General features: G+C 38.8%; 1 protein-coding gene across 5 annotated transcripts in view; it reads left to right on the top strand.

Annotated features, from left to right (window-relative positions):
- Positions 1-20,261, top strand: part of PITPNB (phosphatidylinositol transfer protein beta) — a 76,988-nt gene that overhangs the window by 15,818 nt on the left and 40,909 nt on the right. For all 5 annotated transcript variants that reach the window (XM_053587361.1, XM_053587358.1, XM_053587359.1 and 2 more), the window contains exons 4-6: positions 9,132-9,888; positions 10,395-10,469; positions 12,078-12,161. In XM_053587361.1, coding sequence (XP_053443336.1) covers positions 9,817-9,888; positions 10,395-10,469; positions 12,078-12,161 — 231 coding nt within the window. In that variant the 5' untranslated portion in view covers positions 9,132-9,816. The remainder of the gene's footprint in view (positions 1-9,131; positions 9,889-10,394; positions 10,470-12,077; positions 12,162-20,261) is intronic.

Raw genomic sequence — 20,261 nt, 5'->3', positions numbered from 1 at the left:
AATTTATAATGAACAGTCACCCATGGTACTTCTAAACAGAGCACTAGTACTTATGTATTCTTGTTGTGTGATGGTCATTGGGTTACCGTAAATGCTCTAGGTGGGAGCTTGTTCATTCACCCCAGGAACCTTAGCTGTGAAGAAACTGAGGTCAAGAAAGGTTAAGCAACTTGCCCTGTGTCTCACTGCTGTTTGTAGTAGAAATAGGACTTGGGTGCAGGCAGGCATTGTGACTCTAGAACCTGCCCTTTTAACCACTTTGCTCTATTGCTGAGCTCTGTGGGAGAGTTGGAATGTTTTTCATTTCCTGAAGTTAGCTCCATGGGAGAGAAAGTTTTCCAAAACCTCAAATTTCAGCATATCTGTTTTTCTCATACATCTTTAGGGTCTAAAATCTTCCTCCAAAATAAAGTTAAACTTAACAGTGTACTTAGGATTATTCATATATTCCCTAATTGTTGTGCCTTCATCTGGAATAGAAACCCTTGTCTCTAAGAAAACCAGTTTCTTTGTTGTCCTCCTTAAACATTCTGTGCGGAGACTCCCTCGCTCTCCCCCAGCCTTTTTTGTTCAGCCCCTATGCTTTTTTCTTCTGATGTCAGGCCTCTCATAACCTGCCTGATATTCTGAACATAGGACCTGCCCTGTGCAGAGACATTCCTTGGCTGCTTTTATTCATATTGGTCCCTTTTCCTTGTTATTTTTCTGACTTCTACTCATTTTGACACCTGTTCATGTAGTTCCACGTATGTATGTTTTTGTCTTCTTGCATTCTATTTTACACTAGAGTTTGAGTATGTTTCCTTACTTAATATGCACTTAGTAGTGGATAATGATAAAAGAGGAGGGAATTTCCTAAGCAAAGAATTTTGAAGAAGGACGAGGAAATATGTTAACAATTTTTCAGAAGGTATTTCAGAGAAAATCTTGCAGCTCTCCTGAGACCTCACTGTAGGGAAATATTGACTAATCCTTTTTGTTTGTTTGCTGTCCCATTTTGGGGGAAATCAGCTTTATTCTATTTATTCTGCATAAACATTATGCACCTTCGCTATTTTCAGTCAGTCTGGATGATGGAGGATTTGTAAAGCTTTGCCAATTCTACAATGACCTTGTTCCTCAAAAGTTTAAAGAACAGAAGTTTTATTGAAAAAATAATTATTTTAAAATTTCTTATGAATCAAGGTAAGAGTTCATTTTGGTAAACAAAAGAAGACATTTTAAAATGAGAAATTTAAATCACCTGAAAATTTAAAGATTGTTATATGTGATACTTAACATTTAGAGAGCATCTTGTATAAAATAAATTAATAAATGTCAGCCAAATATAGTAATTTGTTCTTGAGTCACAAATTAGCCAACCTAGACACAGCATATTGTTTTTTTCTTTTACGTAGTTCAGAGTCTTAAATTTTGCAGTTTAGAGTTTCACAAAAATGATTCTATTTCAGAAAAATATCAACTATTTTCTGAAAAATAATTGTTTTCTATTTATGGTATATCTCATTTTTCATTACTGTCCCCTTTTTATTGGTTGAAAAATATATATTATCTCTCTGTTTTTTATAATTATCTAATACTTTAGAGTCTCCTCTCTCCCAGAAGTTAGCCAGTTTATGTCTGGTTATTTTATTCCCTTCTCACAAATCAGGATCTTAAATCATATTTGTAATTTTCCCCCTTACATCTTTGCATTCATCTGTCTTTCCCGTCTCCATTGCTGTTGTAAATCTAAGTTACCATTCTCTCTTGAACTTCTCCATTGCCTCTAGATGGATATCCTGCTATCTGTTCTTTTTCTCCTCCTTTTGTTGACTTAAAAATACTGTGATATAGTTTATATGCCATAAAATTCATCCTTTTTAAGTGTACACTTTTGTAATTTTTATTATATAGTTGTACAACTGTCATTGTTAATCTAATTTTAAACATTCTCAAATTAGATTAACAATGACAATGCCCCCTCAGAAACCCTGTTCCCATGACTGCCCACCAACTTTTGGCTGATTTGCTGTCTTTGTAGCTATGCCTATTGTGGGCTTTTTATATAAACAGAACTATATAATGTGTGGCCTTTTGTGATTGGCTGCTTTCACTTAGCATAATCTGTACTTCTTTTATTATTTTTATTTATTTATTTATTTTTGAGACAGAGTCTCACTTTGTTGCCCTCGGTAGAGTGCTGTGGTGTCACAGCTCACAGCAACATCCAACTCTTGGGCTTAAGCGATTCTCATGCCTCAGCCTCCTGAGTAGCTGGGACTACAGGTGCCTGCCACTATGCCCAGCTATTTTTCTGTTGTAGTTGTCATTGTTGTTTAGCAGGCCAAGGCCGGATTTGAACCTGCCAGCTCTGATGTATGTGGCCAGCACCCTAATCGCTGACCTACAGGCACTGAGCCTTTTTTTTTAATAAACAGTCTCACTCTGTTGCCCTGGGTAGAGTGCCATGGCATCACAGCTCACCGCAACCTCAAACTCTTGGGCTGAAGCAATTCTCTTGCCGCAGCCTCCCAAGAAGGTGAGACTACAGGCTCCTGCCACAACACCCAGCTGTTTTGTTTATTGTAGTTGTTATTGTTGTTTGGCAGGCCCAGGCCAGGTTCGAACCCCCCAGCCCTGGTGTATGCGGCCGGCGCCCTAGCCACTGAACTACAGGCGCTAAGTCGGGCAATATATTCTTTCTTTTTTTTTGTTAGACCACATTACTGAGAAGCTTAGGAATTTTCTTTTTTTTTAATTTTTAGGTTTCAATTTTTTTCTTCCTTTTTTTTTTAATTAAATCATAGCTGTGTATATTAATGCAGTCATGGGGTACAAAGTGCTGGTTTTATATACAATTTGAAATATTTTCATCAAACTGGTTAACATAGCCTTCATGGCATTTTCTTAGTTATTATGTTAAGACATTTATATTCTACATTTAGTAAGTTTCACATGTGCCCTTGTAAAATGCACCATAGGTGTGGTCCCACCAATCACCCTCCCTCCATCCATCCTCCCCTCCCTTTCCCCTTTCCCCATACTCTTAGGAGAGGTTAAAGCTTTCATATGAAAGCTATAAATAGGTTCATAGTAGGGCTGAGTATATGGGATACTTTTTCTTCCATTCTTGAGATACTTTGCTAAGAAGAATATGTTCCAGCTCCATCCATGTAAACATGAAAGAGGTAAAGTCCCCATCTTTCTTTAAGGTTGCATAATATTTCATGGTGTATGTATACCACAATTTATTGATCCATTCGTGGGTAATGGGCCCCTGGGCTCCTTCCATGATTTACCAATTATGAATTGGGCTGCAATGAACATTGTGGTACAAATATCTTTGTTATAATGTGATTTTTGGTCTTCTGGGTATATACCTAGTAGAGGAATTGTAGGATCTAATGGCAGGTCTATTTTTAGTTCTCTAAGTGTTCTCCAAACATCTTTCCAAAAGGAAGGTATTAGTTTGCATTCCCATCAGCAGTGTAGAAGTGTTCCCTTTCCTCCACATCCATGCCAACATCTCTGGTTTTGGGATTTTGTGATATGGGCTAATCTTACTAGAGTTAGATAGTAGGTACCTGAAAGTAGTTTTGATTTGCATTTCTCTGATGATTAAGGATGATGAACATTTTTTCATATGTCTATAGGCTGTGCATCTGTCTTCTTCAGAGAGTTTTCTCTTCATGTCCCTTGCCCACCCTGAGATGGGATCTCTTGTTCTTTTCTTGCTTATACGTTTGAGTTCTCTGTGGATTCTGGTTATTAAATCTTTGTCGGAGACATAACCTGCAAATACCTTCTCCCATTCTGAGGGCTGTCTGCTTGCTTTACTTACTGTGTTCTTGGCTGTGCAGAAGTTTTTAGTTTGATCAGGTCCCAGTAGTTTATTTTTGAAGCTGCTTCAATTGCCTCAGGGGGATCCTCCTCATAAAATATTCGCCCAGGCCAATTTCTTCAAGAGTTTTCCCTGCACTTTCTTCTAGTATTTTTAGTTTCATGTCTTAAGTTTAAATTTTTAATACAGTGAGAGTCTATCTTACTTAATGGTGAAAGATGCGGGTCCAGTTTCAGTCTTCTACAGGTCGCCAGCCAGTTCACCCAGCACCATTTGTTAAATAGGGAATCTTTTCCCCACTCAATGTTTTTAATTGGCTTGTCAAATATCAAATAACAGTAAGTAGCTGGGTTCATCTCTTGGTTCTCGATTCTGTTCCATACATCTACCTATCTGTTTTTGTGCCAGTACCACGCTGTTTTGATCACTATAGATTTAAAGTATAGTCTGAGGTCTGGTAGCGTGATTCCTCCTGCTTTGTTTTTATTTCTGAGTAATGTCTTGGCTATTTGAGTTTTTTTCTGATTCCATATTATTTTTTTGAGATCTTTAAAGTATGACAGTGGAGTTTTAATAGGGATTGCATTAAAATTGTATATTGCTCTGGGTAGTATGGACATTTTAACAATGTTGATTCTTCCCAGCCACGAGCATGGTATGTTTTTCCATTTGTTAACATCTTCAGCTATTTCTTTCCTTAGAGTTTCATAGTTCTCTTTATAGAGATCTTTCACGTCCTTTGTTAGGTAAACTCTGAAATATTTCATCTTCTTTGGCACTACTGTGAACGGAATAGAGTCCTTGACTGTTTTTTCAGCTTGAGTATTGTTGATATATATAAAGGCTACCGATTTATGAATGTTGATTTTGTAATCTGAGACACTGCTGTATTCCTTGATCACTTCAAAGAGTTTTGTAGTAGAATCCCTGTTGTTTTCCAGATATACAATCATATCATCTGCAAAGAGGGAAAGTTTGATCTCTTCTGACCCTATATGGATACCCTTGATCGCCTTTTCTTCCCTAGTTGTGATGGCTAAAACTTGCATTACGGTGTTAAAGAGCAGTGGAGACAATGGGCAGCCTTTCCTGCTTCCTGATCTGAGTGGAAATGATTTCAATTTAACTCCATCCAATATGATATTGGCTGTGGGTTTGTTGTAGATGGCCTCTATCAGTTTAAGAAATGTCCCTTCTATACCAATTTTTTTTTCTTTTTTTGGTAGAGACAGAGTCTCACTGTACCGCCCTCGGGTAGAGTGCCGTGGCATCACACGGCTCACAGCAACCTCTAACTCTTGGGCTTACGCTATTCTCTTGCCTCAGCCTCCTGAGCAGCTGGGACTACAGGCGCCCGCCACAACGCCTGGCTATTTTTTTTGTTGTTGCAGTTTGGCCGGGGCTGGGTTTGAACCCGCCACCCTCGGCATATAGGGCCGGTGCCCTACTCACTGAGGCACAGGCGCCGCCCTATACCAATTTTCTTAAGTGTTCTGATCATGAAGGGATGCTGGATATTATCAAAAGCTTTTTCTGCATCATTTGAGAGAATCATATGGTCTTTGTTTTTTAATTTGTTTATGCGATGAATTGTATTTATAGGTTTACATATATTGAACCAGCCTTGAGACCCTGGGATAAAACCCACTTGGTCATGGTATATAATTTGTTTGATGTGTTGCTGGATTCTGTGTGTTAGGATCTTGTTCAATATTTTCGCATCAATATTCATTAGAGATATTGGTCAGTAATTTTCTTTTTTTCTTGGGTCTTTTCCTGGTTTGGGGATCAAAGTGATGTTTTCTTCACAGAGTGTGTTCGGTAGTATTCCTTCTTTGTTTATATTTTGGAAAAGGTTAAGTAATATAGGTACTAGTTCCTCTTTAAAGGTTAGGTAGAATTCTGATGTGAAGCCATCTGGTCCTGGGCTTTTCTTCTTAGGGAGATTTTGTATAGTTGATGCTATTTCAGAACTTGATATAGGCCTGTTCAACATTTCCACTTGATACTGGCTAAGTCTTGGAAGGTGGTGTGCTTCCAGGTATTGGTTAATTTCCATCAGATTTTCAAATTTCTGAGAATGAAGTTTCTTGTAATATTCTTTAAGGATTTTTTGAATTTCTGAGGGATCTATTGTTACTTTGTCTTTACCATTTCTGATTGATGAAATTAGAGATTGTATCTTTTTTTCCTGGTTAAGTTAGCCAAAGGTTTATCTATTTTATTGACCTTTTCAAAAAACCAACTTTTTGATTGATTGATCTGTTATATAATCCTTTTGTTTTCAATTTCATTTAATTCTGCTCTAATTTTGGCTACAGGCGCTAAGTTCGGCAATATATTCTTAAAGAACCTTCATGCTTTTGAGTGTTATGCTGTGATTTCTTGCAAACAGCTGAAATTTAGATGCATGTACCTTGAAATAAGTAAGCACCATTATGAACACTTATCACTAGGGAACCTGTTTCTTGAATAGTTTGAGAGAGCAAGAGAAGGACTGTCTTTTGTGTTTGTTTTTGAAGGTCTGTCTACATTTTGTTAATGTGGTTAATAATTGTGCCTTTCCTGAGGCTCTCTAAACTTCCAAAACAGGAATTTCCTGTATTTTACTAAAGTGAGTTACTGAGTTACAACTAACATGGAAAAATGATGTGTATGCTTTTAATTATATATAAATGGCACACTTAAACTGCCTTATTAGGAATATATTAAAGTTGCCATTAATGAAAATTCCTCTTTTAAAGTGGAGAAATTTAGAAATTTAGTTTTATTTACTCCATTTATACATTTCCCCAATTTAGTCAGTTATTTAGATTTATTTGAGGTGAGATGTATTTGTTAGTGTTCGTATGTTAAATGTTTAAAAAGCCAATACATTTGAATACAACTAAGTTTGGAGTTCAGTAACTATTCAAACATAAACTGAATTGTTGAAATTCACATAGTGGAAAAAATATCATAGAAATAAGATAGTTGGCATTTTGCGTTGGGTGCAGTGGCTGATGCTGGTATTTACAGCACTTTGGGAGGCGGAGGCAGGAGGATCTTTTGAGTCTAGGACTTTGAGACCAGCCTAGATAGTGTACACGCCAGATTCCATCTTCACAAAAAATAAAAAATATCCGCTGGGCATGGTCATCCATACCTATAGTGCTAACTACTGGGGAGGCTAAGTCAGAAGGGTCACTTGAGCCCAGGAGTTCAAGGTTGCAGTGAGTTATGATTGCTCCACTGCACTCCAGCTCAGGCAAAGAGAGGAAGACCCTGCTCTTAAAAAAAGTTTACCCGTATGCATTGCATGTTAGACCTCACCCACTTTTAAAAGGGATTTTGGTTCTCATTTTTTAGCAATGTGAAAAATTTTTTGGACTACTAGATATTCTTTGACTTTTATTATTTTCAGTTGTCCTGATTTCATATTTCTGAAGTTTGTATGAATTGCCCTACCATTTCAAAAGAATAAGTTATCAAAGAATTATTATTTTTCAAGGATGTGAGGGCACATGTAATTCTCTTTATTTCTGTGGACTCTGACTTGTACTGCCACATGTTATAGGAATACTTGAGTTTTTCTTTTCCATTGATTTAATTTGTCAGAATAGCGGAATCCCCAAACTATGCACCCATTCTTAACTCGCAGTTGGCCCAGTGACTGAACAGGGTAAATGAAAGGATTGTCAACACTTTGTCTTCTTTTGCTGTATAGCGCCAACTGGCATGGGGTTCCTTACCATCTATCTTGCTTAGTCTATAAAATTCAACATAGGAATAGCTCTGGCCAACTGCTCAATCTCATTACAACGTCAGAATTCCTTTCCGGCTCCCAGGTTTCCTTAGTTTGTTCTTCTAATTGAAGAACTTAAGTCCTGCATGAAAGTTTTGAGATATGAAAATATGTCACCTTCAATTACAGGACATGCAGTTTGAGGACATAGTTTTGACATCTAGTTATTTAGCCATGTAAATGCTTACTTCATAGTGTTGTTGGAAGATGTAAGTGACGAAAGGTGTGCGAAAGTTACCAGCTCTGTGTCAGCTGCTATTATAAAGCAGTACCTACCATTTTTTGAGCTCCCATTTTACTGGGCAATGTGCCAAACATATTACAGACATTATGTGATTTAATCTTCTCAAATAGCCCTGCAGAGTAGGTATTATGAACTCCATTCTACATTTGAGTAAGTTCAGAGACCCCAAGTACTATGCCCAAGGTCACACAGCTGAATGGAAATGTTGGGATTTTAATCCAGTCTGTGTGAAAAGCTTATGACAATGTATAAAACTATCCTCTTTACAGTAGGCTCCAATCTGTAAAAATAGTCATTTCATTTGCATTTTTTTGAAGACTGGTGAGACTCATTTTTCCATTTGTTAAGGAGTAGCATTTTCTATTTGTAATGGGTCTATGGATGTCCTTTACTCATTTATATATTGGGATTTTCCCTGATTATCTTATAAATTTGCATGAACTTATAGATGAATCATATACTTAATCCTTCTCTTCCTCTGACTATTTGTGTAGCAGTGAGTGATATCCACACATACAAAATTTTATACTTGAATAAGCTTTGTTTTCTCATTTTCTACATAAATCTTTCACTTTGTTGTTTTTCTTCGAGTCTATTAGGTCTTATCCTGAGATATCCCCTTATTCTAGGGTTTTTGCATTAAACAGTGTAACATAGTCTAAATATGAGAGAGAATTTCCATATTGTATAAATGAGCAGGTTGAGTAGTCTCAACTAGATTTCAGATCATGGTAATAGATCTAAAGCCCCTAAGAAAGAATTGCTTCTATTAAAAAAAAGCATATAGTGAAACATTCTTAATCATTGTATTCTTTTTATTTTTTATTTTTTTGAGACAGAGTCTCACTCTGTTGCCCTTGGTAGAGTGTCATGGCGTTACAGCTCACAGCAACCTCCAACTCTTGGGCTTAAGCCATTATCTTGCCTTAGCCTCCCGAGCTGCTGGGGCTACAGGTGCTCACCACAACTCCTGGCTCTTTTTATGTTGTAGTTGTCATTGCTGTTTTAGCTGGCTGGGGGTGGGTTCAAATCCGCCATCCTTGATGTATGTGTCTGGCACCCACCCACTGAGCCACAAACCGCCCCATTCTGTTATTTTTACATTAGTTTTCCACTGGATTACTTCAGGATTGAAATAAACTGTTGGTAGCAGTCTTTAATACCAGGTCATCAAATGTCTAAGTGGTCACCTTCAGTTACAGCATTCTTTGAAGCAGTTTGATAATTAGAAAGAATTGATAGTGCTGTTGAAAACATATCTAGTATCTCTCTCCTCACAGCAAAGTTCCTGCATTCGTGAGGATGATTGCTCCTGAGGGCTCCTTGGTGTTTCATGAGAAAGCCTGGAATGCATACCCCTACTGTAGAACAAGTAAGCTTGGTCTCCAGCAGCCATTTCACCCCTCCACCTTGAGGATGAGGAGAGGGACTCCTGGTGCTGACACCTTTGAAAAGGGTTACAATGGGCAAGGTCTTCTGTAGGTTCTCGGATAGTTATTGCCTGAGTGATAGCAGAGGAGAGGCTGCTTTGGGTTCTTTCCCTCACTCATTTACAGAGGGTATAAGTTCATTCATTCCCAGATGACAATCACATTGGGGTCCCTGCTTGACTGTCCTGGGTCCAGGGGTGAGCAAATGAAAGGAATCCTGAAATCTTAAGGAAAGGTCATCCACTCTGAAGTATCTTTTGGCAATACTTTGATTGCCACCTAATAGAGGAGAAATATACAGACTTCTGAAACAGTTTCTCATCATTTCCTAAATTAACCTATTGTTTTCCTTTTGTGACATTATTCTTTTCAACATTATTTTGAAATTACATTATTTTCATACTATATGTACTCATAATCTAAAGTATCCTATAGTGTTATTATATAGAAAGTGTTTTACAGATTTAAGCTACTACATGTTCTCTGTTTTCAGGTAGTTTAGTCTCTGTGATGTTATATATTGGGATAGATTGTTATGACTCCAATTAATATTCTGAAATTTTCCCCCTTTTATTGCCTGCCTCTCCATTATGCCTCAGTTGTAACGGTGAGTAAAACTATTTTTGTGTCGCATTACTCTTCATTGTTTAAACTATGTTTTCCATAATTATTTTTAACTGTTCTTTACTTTTTCATTAAAATTGTCTATCACTGCATGGCTCCCTTCCCTGTGTTCAGCCCAGACTCTACCACGTATTCCCAGTGTTAATGGGCTCTTTCTCCACCCTGTCTCAAAATCTCCTTACTGATTTTATTTTGTTTTTGCTACTGCTTTTGAATGCCCAGTTGGCTCACCAAACCTCACTGCTCCTTTAGTAGGCCCTTTGGATTGCATAGCAAGTAGGATTGTTTAAATTATTTAAAATCATGCCGCATTTGGTTTGCGTGACACAAGTCTGTAAAAATTGGTAGCTAATGATTCTTTGTCACTTGAGGATTGGTCTCCTTGTAGAGTCAAAGCATGGATGTTTATACTGGGAATGCTTTCCTCAGACATGAGCCCCAAAGAACCAGTGAAAGATTACTGTCATTTTCCTGTTGTGTTTTCTGCAGAATGAATATATGAAAGATGATTTCTTCATTAAAATTGAAACGTGGCACAAACCAGACTTGGGAACATTAGAAAATGTAAGTTTCAACTCTGCGCTTATAGTGCAGAAGCCCTTAGAAATGGAAACACTGTATGTAGTTCACTTTATTGTCTCCAAAGTAATGTCACCTATGTTGGACTAGCACCTGGCCGTAGTAAGCAGGCTGTGTCAAATTGAAGTAAGACAAGCAACCAGCAACCAAACAGGCTTTCCCTGTCAATCCCCTTGCCTTGACACTTGAATGGATTTTGGTGAGTTGCTGTTTTTATCAGCAACTCTTGTTTATCTGTGATACTGGTTGAGTATGGGTAAACAAAATTCACAGATAATCCCAACTCAATTTTAGCTATTAGTTTTACCAATTAGATTGCTTTCATCTCAAACTATTTACTAGAGCTGTTCCTCATAGCAGAATTAATTGCTTTAAAATTGTTACTGCCACTCCAGTTTGCTGGGATGTGAGTTGACGTTAGAGAAATGGCCAGAAGGCAGGAGGAGAAGGTTGTTTGAATAATTTACAAAAACGTTGACAAGCTCCTCTCTTAATGTCTTTATTAGTTGGTACACATTTATCTCTAAGTTTCGAAAATATCAATTAGAACTCAAATGTAATCATTAACTTTTGGTAAGGTTTGCCATGGAACATGGGAGGGCATCTGGTATGGTTTGATACCCTTGGCCCTGTGGTCCTCAAAAGTGTCCTTGTTGGACGAGCAGCATCCATACATTATCCGTGGACTTTGCCAATACTCAGGCTCCACCCAGGAGCTGCTGAATCAGAATCTCTGGTGGTAGGGTCTAGCAGTCTATTTTCTGGTGCACTCTGCAGTTGAGAACTACTGTCCGAACCATATGACACACTGTTACATGAGAGTGAGCTAATGGCTATGGTAAATTCTGTTCCTGGTGTTGTATTACTATGCTTTTATGTTATGGACACTAATTAATACAACTTTTGAATTTTAGTTTGTAGTATTTGACTTTCAAGTGATTATTTGACATTACATGTAGTTTTTCATTGTATGGCTCTAAAGTTTGGAGTCTAAATGAAACAGTTTGGTGTGTTTTAATCTGTCATTTTTAGCTTTCAAGTGGGCATGTCTTTGGCAGTTTTTAAACAATTTTTAATTGGTTTGTAGATGGAGTTTCAGAAATAAATGATGGGACAGCATGAAGTCTAGAGGAGTTGACATCATACTGAAACTGAATAGCTTTAGGGTAATCAAATTCAGGAAAGATTTTAGATGATGTAGTGGAGCATCTTAAAATCTACTTAGAATGTCACCTTATGTTTTTATAGGTTTCAAGGATTTTGTTGGGTATCATTTGGGTTAAACATCGGTCACATAGATTTTATTATCTAAATCATCTCCAAGGACTACCTGAAAATAATATCAGCAAATTTTTGTTCATTTGGCAGCATCTTCAAACCCTCTCCCCCTTATTATTTGAGATTATAAGGGGTAACAAAAGATTTCTAGATCTCTCAAGATTTCAGATAGCTAATTTCATGAAGTAGTAATTTGGATTTCTAAATTCCCCATAATGTACCCTGAGAGACTTGAGGTAAAGATTTTATGTGTAAGTTTATAGTGTTATCTAACAAGAATAATCTAGTTTATTTTGTTTTCTTTGTCATTTATAGGTACATGGTTTAGATCCAAACATATGGAAAACTGTTGAAATTGTCCACATAGATATTGCAGATCGAAGTCAAGTTGAACCAGCAGTAAGTGTTACTTTGATTACATATCTAAAAATGATTTTCTTCCTTATATGGCCTGCTTTTCTACACTGAAATGAGCCTGGAGTTTTGTAGGGGGTCTGTGGATCAAAGAGGTCAGAGAGTAAGAGAGAAGGTGGTTTGTTTTCTGTATGGATTTTGCCTTTAAGAAATCACAGTATTCCTGGGGATGCATAGGTATGTGTTTTCATTGAAGAAGATAACTCTCGTTGTTTATAAAAGAATACTTCCTTGACTTTTGAAGAATTTGGGCCCCGGTGCTTTTCAAATTCTGTTAAGAAAGTAAAAATTTAATTTACATGTAAGTTTCTATAGCTAAGGGCAAAAGTTGTCATTTATGGAAAATGGTTAGTGTGGAGTATTTTAATTTAATAATTGTTTAGCTTTCTGTTTTGATTCTTATTAGATATAAATATTTGTACTGTCGGCTTTTGATTTAGTAAAGAAATTTTTTTTCCACAAGTAATGCCACTTATATACTTAATGCCACATTAAGACCCTAATCTTGACAAAGCTTGTGAATATTAAATCTATTCTTATTTTATAGTGCACTGGGTGCTGCTTTGGTTTTATGGTATGCATTAGTGGACTTTTGGCCTGTTAACACAACCACATTGGTCCTCTTCTTGATGATCCTTGGGAGCTAAAGCTTTGAAATTCTAGTGGCACCCCTTGTTTCATCATGGTTACGCACAGTGTGTTCTGTTCGTGTCCCCTTCCCTTTCTATTTTTGGTGCTTATTCCCTGAACTTGAGCAATGTTTTAAGCTAAACAAAAATAACTCAAAACACTAAATGTCTGGTTTTGCTGTTGAAATTTAAAGGTAAACCTTTTGAAACAAAGGTCTCTGACCTTTTCTCAGAAATCGCTAGGGTTGGGACTGCTGGCAGTGGCCCTCTGCCAGGATGTGTCTAGTTCACTAGGGTTCTCATCCTGCTTAGAAGTACGGGGACGCTTCTTCCAAAAGTTGGTAAATTTTGGTTATACTGTGATTTAAAGTTGTTTCAAACTTAGGGATATTTCTACATTTGACATTACTTAGGGAATTTTTTTATCCTTAAAAGTGAAATGGTATGTCTGTCATACCCTTGTATTTCTTTTGGTGTCATTACAGCCTTGGTATATGTGAATGAACAGTGATGGGAAGAAGAGTAATTGGGAGTAATTAGTTAAGTGAGTTAGTGGCTAGGTCAGGATAGCTTTCATGCTGCAGAAGATCACAAGATGATTCTGATCAGCAAGTATACCATTCCAAGATTGAGTACCCTGCGGAAAGCAGTCAGATTATGCTGTTACGTTAGTAACTGCTGTGCTGGCTGAACAAAATGGTTTCACTGACCCAGTCCTGTGATTCGTAAGCTTGCAATCCATGACGTTCACCAACAGTACAAATGACCTTTGGTTTTGCTGGGGGCATAAAAGTAGTTCCTTGTTCCCATCCTCAGGCAAAAATGGGGCAGTGTCAATGTGTGTGGGCATAAATGTAGGTGGAAAGAAGACGGTAAAGCAAATTGTATAAGAGCCCTGGAGGCTCTGGTTCCCATTCTTTCCCCTCCAGCACACACGGGTGAAGATGCATGACAATAGCACTTGAGGTAGAGGCTCTGGGTGGAAGACCCGCAGAGGCTGAGTAGGTAGTTCTCTGTATGGAATGACGATGTTTGGAAAAGTAGTGAAAGCGAATGGATTGGGCCCAAGTGTGAGGCCATGGCCCTATGAGGTGACTGAGAACAGACTACCGACACTAGGTGAACTTCAGATTTAAATTCTGAGGCTCTGCCACCTGCTGGCTAATCTTGGACAGGTTACTTAACTCTCTGTGCCTGTATTATTTTGTGTAATTATCTCAGAGGAGTAAATGTGAGTGCCTAGAGCAGTTCCTAGTTTATTAGATACTAGCCATCGTTTCTTTATTAGCTATAGTTGTGTAAGAGTTCTGAAAGTCCACATTTACACTAAGCATTGTTTGTGGAGTAAGTGTTCATAGCTTCTGTCTTCCAAGCTATATTTTAGATATTGGTAAGATATAAATTCATTTTAAAGTATGTTGAATTCACAGTAGTGTTTAAACTTGTGATAAAATGCAAAAAATATTTACCATTTAACCATTTGACAACATACATACAGTTCAGTGGCATTAAATACATTCACCATGTTATACAACTGTCACCACTGTCTAGCTTCAAAACATTTTCAGCTCCTCAAAAGGACACTCTGTACCAATTAACAATCACTCTCCACTACTCTTTCCCGGCAGCCTTTGGCAACTATTAAGCTGTTTTCTTTCTTTAGGGATTTGTGTAGTCTGGGTTTTTCATATAAATGGAATCCCATAATATGTGGTCTGCTTTGTGTGGCTGCTTTGTTATACCTGTACTTAGCGCACGTTTTCAAGGTTCATCCACGTTGTAGCATGTGTCAGTACTTCATTCTTTTTTGTTTTGCAGTTTTGGCCGGGGCTGGGTTTAAATCCGCCACCTCCAGCATATGGGGCTGGTGCCCTACTCCTTTGAGCCACAGGTGCCGCCCTGTACTTCATTCTTTTTTGCAGCTGAATAATCTTCCAGCATATGGATGTGCCAAATTTTGTTTATACATTAATCCATTCGTGGACATTGGGGTTGTTTTCACGTCTTGGCTGTTGTGAATAGCCATACATTGGTGTCACAGTAGCTCTTAGGTTATGAGCTTTCTCATTTGTGGATAATAAAAATACAACTGGTAGGAGTTGTCCCACTTTTTGATGTGAAAAAAGAATTTTGATAGACATTTTTCTTCTATAAAAAGGAGAAAGGAACTTAGTGGTAGCAGAGGTACCCTTGATGGTTTTTCAGACTATGAGTGCTAGGAGCAGAGCATGGCACTCTGGGTGGGGGTGTGTGTGTGTAAAGGCTGGGCGGGTGGTGGCAGGAGAGCCCCTGGCCATGGGGCCAGGCCCCCATTCTAGGGAGGACATGATTGTGAAACGTGGTGGCCCAGGGACTGTGGGCCTGCTTTTCTCATCTGCACATCCTTATCTGTCTACTCTCTTGACAGATTGTTGCCCCATGCTCTTTCTCCTTAGGTTCCACTCCATTGTTTTGGCCTTGACTAGTTAATATTTCTTTTAGGATTACCTTCTCTTCTAAACACCTGGACCAACTGAAGATCATTTCTTCATACCAGAGACAATTTGGTTTTCTGTTCATTTAGTTTGCTCCTTTGATTCTGCTCTTGTATGTAATTTTGTTACTTGGAAATACTAGTTTGTGCTGGGAAGAAAGGAAGAAAGCTTTCAAAACATGTTTATGCTTCTCACATGGCAGTGCTGTGTGCCTGCTCACTGTGTATGCACTGCTGTGGTACCTTGTCAACAGTACCCACCAGGATCCTAAGTCTGAGTGAGATAAACCCAAGATAGCAAAATAGTTAACAAGTTGCAGAATCTTATGTGTGGTCCAGAGAGTTGCAGGATTTCAGTGAAGGGAACAAATGATGTGTGAGAACTGAAATCAGAAAAGGTTGAATGAGCAATCTTCAGCTGTGAAGATGAGTAGGGTTTTGATGGGTAGAGCGGTCATTATACTTTTCCTTCTTGCTGTCAGTGATCTGACACATTTTTCTTCTCTCTCTCCTTTCCAAACAGAGATTGAATGTCGGAGGGAAGAGTCTTTTTACTATTGACAAGCCCTTATCTCCCCCAACTCCTACAACAGTGCCTAAGATATAATAGGTACTCAACGAATGCCATGTTAAGTGAGTGAAGGACTTGTAGTTTGTACAGACTAGAAATGAAGGTACAGGTGTATTGTCTTAACATTTAGTACCTACCTGGTCCTCCTTGGTTTCAGACTGTGCTTTGCATAATACCAAGAGTTTCTTGGTACTCCATAGTTTGGAACAATCAAATTAGGGGGCAGACAAGTTCCTGCCCTTCTCTCTATACCAGCACGGCTCTGCTTGTTTGTCTGACATTAGGCTTGACTCTAAGATTTACTTGAACACACAGTTGTGCAGCTACAGAAAGTATGGTTTAAAAACTAACCTCCCTCTTTTATAAGTGAAGAAACTGAAGCCCAAATAAACTAGCTTGTTGTTGTTCTTAGTTAATGCCAGAAGTGGAAATTCTCTTGGTCCAGTCTTCTGTGCATTGATTGCTTTTCAAACTGGTCTGTACTGACTCTGTCCTGTGCTTCCTGTCCCAGGACACTGCCTGGCTTCACCTACCTTCTGGGACTCCTTTTGTCTGTCCAAAACCTGTGTGTCTTTCAGGATTTAGTTCAGAACTCACTTCCTAGGAAATTCTAGGGAGATTTCACCCAAATTGGTAGCAGCCTTGCCCTCTGCTGAATTTCAGAAGCTGTCATTCATTTCCTTTTCATAGAGTGGGTTTTTCATAAATATTGGTCATATGAACCTCATGATCTTGAGAATAATGATGAAACTAACCTATGAGAGTGAAGAGTTTGGACTGGAGTGTAAAATTGGTTTGATGGCATTTTGATAACACCTAGGTTGGCAAGAAGTGAGGAAATAGGCATTCATACATTGCTTGTGGGGAGTATAAATTGGTGCAATGAGCCTAGCAGAGTTACAAATGTACGTGCCCATTGACCCAACAAAATTCCACTTCTGGGAATTGACCCTACCCACTATGAAGTGACAATTATACAAACCTAAGATTAGAAACAGTCTGAAGTCTAAATGTTTTTCCATCAATCAGGAACTGAAGAAAAACTTTGTGATATAACCACATAGTGGAGTTCAGTGCAATCATTAAAAGGGAGTGAGCTCTATTTTTACTAATAGAGAATCTTTTCCAAGATAATTTGGAAGGAGAAAGATAAAAAAGTATGTTTGCTTCTAGTTCTAATGTTTTAAAAAGGAGAAAATATTATCTTTATCTGTGTATACATATTTGCTTACTTATGTATAGATGGTCAAGAAGAACGCATAAAATTCTGGTAATAGCAATTCCCTTGACGGGAAAGAGGAGGTGGAAGAGTTGTGGTCTGGAAGATGTGTGCATTGGATTGGGGGGATGTTCTCCTCTCACTGACTGTTAGTTTTCCACTGCTGCATAACAAATCACAAATTTAGTGGTACTTTAGTCATGGAACTGACATCCTATTACTTTTGCCATAGTCTGTTGTTTAGAAGCAAGCCAGAGGTTCTGTTTGCACTTAGGGGAAGGGATTATATAAGAGTGGGGGGCGGCACTTGTGGCTGAAGGAGTAGGGCGCCAGCTCCATATACTGGGTGTGGCGGGTTCAAGCCCAGCCCTGGCCAAAAACTGCAAAAAAAAAAAAAAAAAAAAAAAAAAAAAAATAGGGGGTATCACCTTAGAGCAGTGATCCCTAACCTTTTTGGCACCAGGAACCAGTTTCATGGAAGATAATTTTTTCATGGATGGTTGGTGGGGGGTTGGGGGAGATCTGACAGGAGGTGGGACTCAGGTGGCAATTTGAGGGATGGGGAGAGGCTATAAACAGAGATAACGCTTTGCTTAGTCACTACTCATCTCCTGTGTGGCCCAGTTCCTAACAGGCCACAGACTAGAACCTTTTGGCACCAGGGACTGGCTACATGGAAAACATTTTTTCTTCCGTGAGACAGGAGGTAGAGCTCAGGAGGTGATACTTTGGGGCCAGATTCCTAGCAGGCCATGGACCAGTACTGGTCCGTTGCCTGGGGGTTGGGATCGTGGCCTTCGAGTACCTCTGTCCTAACAGCAGCTAACTTTTAGTGCCCAAAACTGGCTTCTTAAGGATTGGAGTGGTATTAGATTTAAGAGCTTAGTAACTCTGAATAGGCAAGTGAAGTGGGTACAGGATCCTTCTGAGGTGGGACTGCTCACAGTGGATTGGGTCTCCTGTTAGAACTGGGAAAGCTGGGGTGGATTTGAGGCATTGAGGCAGAATCCCCTTCCCAGATTTGCTGGGTAGCCTAGAGCAGGGCTCCAGAGAATGGCTTGTGGAGGCCCAGTCTGGATGGGGAATAGCTAGCTAATGTTTAGATGCCACTGTCCTCCCACACCTCCATTCAGCTCCCAGCTCTCAGTCTGCAGCTTGGTTGGGAGCTTCACACTCTTCCCGTTTTGTAAATAGGGACTGATCTCCTTTCACAAGGCCACTGTCATGTCTAGGCCTTTGCTGTGAAGCTGTGGCTGTGCTTTACCTTTGTTTTTCTCATGACTGCTTTTGTGACCGAGGGCAGTACCTTCTTCTGTGTGGAAGATAATGTGTCTCCCATTTAATGCTCATCTGTTGGTAATGGTAGCACCTGAAGTGCAGGATGTGGTTACCTCTGTAGTGAATACCCAGAAATTTGGCAGATCATATCTCTAGTCCTTCCCAGTTTAAAAGTTCGTGATAAAGATTTGGCCTTTCATCTCTCTGATAAATGTATTGGTGGTGATTTAGGCGTGGGGGCGGGGAATCTTATGACGATATGATCTCTCAAAACTTCATACTTGGCATTTTGACTCCTGGAGTTTTGCTGTGACTTAATTCAGCAACTTTTTGTTCTGTTTTTAATGAATCGCTGTGGTTTTCTTTGAGCTAATAAACATTAAGTGGTTGAGTTTCTTTCCTTCGTATTACTTGCTTTAAAAAAAATAAAACCATTACATTAGTTATTTATTTTTGTTCATTTGTTTCTTGAGGCAGAGTCTCACTTTGTTGCCCTGGGTAGAGTGCCATGGTGTCATAGCTCACAAACTCTTGGGCTCAAGTGATTCTCTTGCCTCAGCTTCCCAAGTAGCTAGGACTACAGGTGCCTGCCACAACCTCCTGCTATTTTTAGGGATGGGGTCTTGCTCTGGCTAAGGCTGGTCTTGAACCCATGAACTCAGGCAGTCCACCCGCCTCAGCCTGCCAGGATTCTAGGATTACAGGCGTGAGCCACCTTGGCAGGCCTACATTAGTAATTTAGAGAGAGTAATTAGCCAAGTCCTCTCAGAATCAGGATGAAGGTAAAACCCAAGAATTTGAAAGTGAAGCTTGAATCTTTTAACTCCACCTGGTGGGGTTTTTAGTCCCTGCAGGTGGGTTTAGTACAACACAGCTTTGGATGTTTAATTTGTAGTGACTGTTGATTACTTCTAAGGTTTAGCTCTCTCTGTTGGGTTGTCAGATGGCTTGTATACTACTCTTGTTGTAGACTTGATGTTTTTTGGTCGTGCTTATGAACTGTACTTCACCATGCATAGAAGGGATGTGATACATCCCATGTTGTAACTGATTACTTAGATGGATGTTTTGATAGTTTTACATAATTGAAGAGTGACAATGTCACAATAACTCTAGGAATAGGCGTTTGTTGTAAAAATTCTTTCCCTCATTGTGACTCACGGTCACAAAGTAGCTTGCTGCAGAAATCATATGTATTTAAAATATAGGTTATTAGGATTATTTGTTAATGACTTGTGGGATGTCTATATATGACAATTGCTGTAGACAGTGTTTTCTGTAATTTCCTGGAAAGACATAAGCCTAATGAAACAAACTGAATGGTCTGGGATTTCTGCATAAATGCCTCCACCCACTTTTTTTTGGCCCTTCAGAATGTATCCACCATACAAAACAGATTTCCTGCTTTAAGAGAAAGTGGTGTTGTAGCAAAGTAGTATTAATATGTTATATTCTTTAAGAAGGAAGAGTCCTTCTGTCTGATGTCCCAGCAATCACTGAGCACACCGTGCTCCAGCAGGGCACACTTACTTACCCTTGCACCCTCCTAGTCACTCTCTCCCCCTTGTTTTAAATCTAACCCAGGTGTTACTTATGAAAAGCCATCCTCTGTAAATTGGGTGCCTCCTGGGAGCCAGGACTGTACTATACTTCTCATCATTTCCATGTTTCCAGGTCCTAGCAACATGGTGTGAGCTTTTTAGTAAAGGTTTGGAAGATCACCAATTGACAGAATTTTTTTCCGTATTAAAAAAAAGAAGAAGAAAAGGCAATTTAGAGGAGTTGTTTTTATTCAAGTAGTAAATGAACAAAATGCTACTTTAAGTCTTTCTTAACTTATCCTAGATGATGAAATATATGTGATGTGCTTTCAATTCTAAACATTCTTAGTCTTTCTAAATGAGGGAATAAATAG

The sequence above is a fragment of the Nycticebus coucang genome, chromosome 4 (genome assembly GCF_027406575.1).
Source record: "Nycticebus coucang isolate mNycCou1 chromosome 4, mNycCou1.pri, whole genome shotgun sequence".
In the NCBI taxonomy this organism is placed as follows: Eukaryota; Metazoa; Chordata; class Mammalia; order Primates; family Lorisidae; genus Nycticebus; species Nycticebus coucang.
Note: the sequence above shows the minus strand (reverse complement) of the source record. Positions and strands in the feature narration are given on the sequence as shown.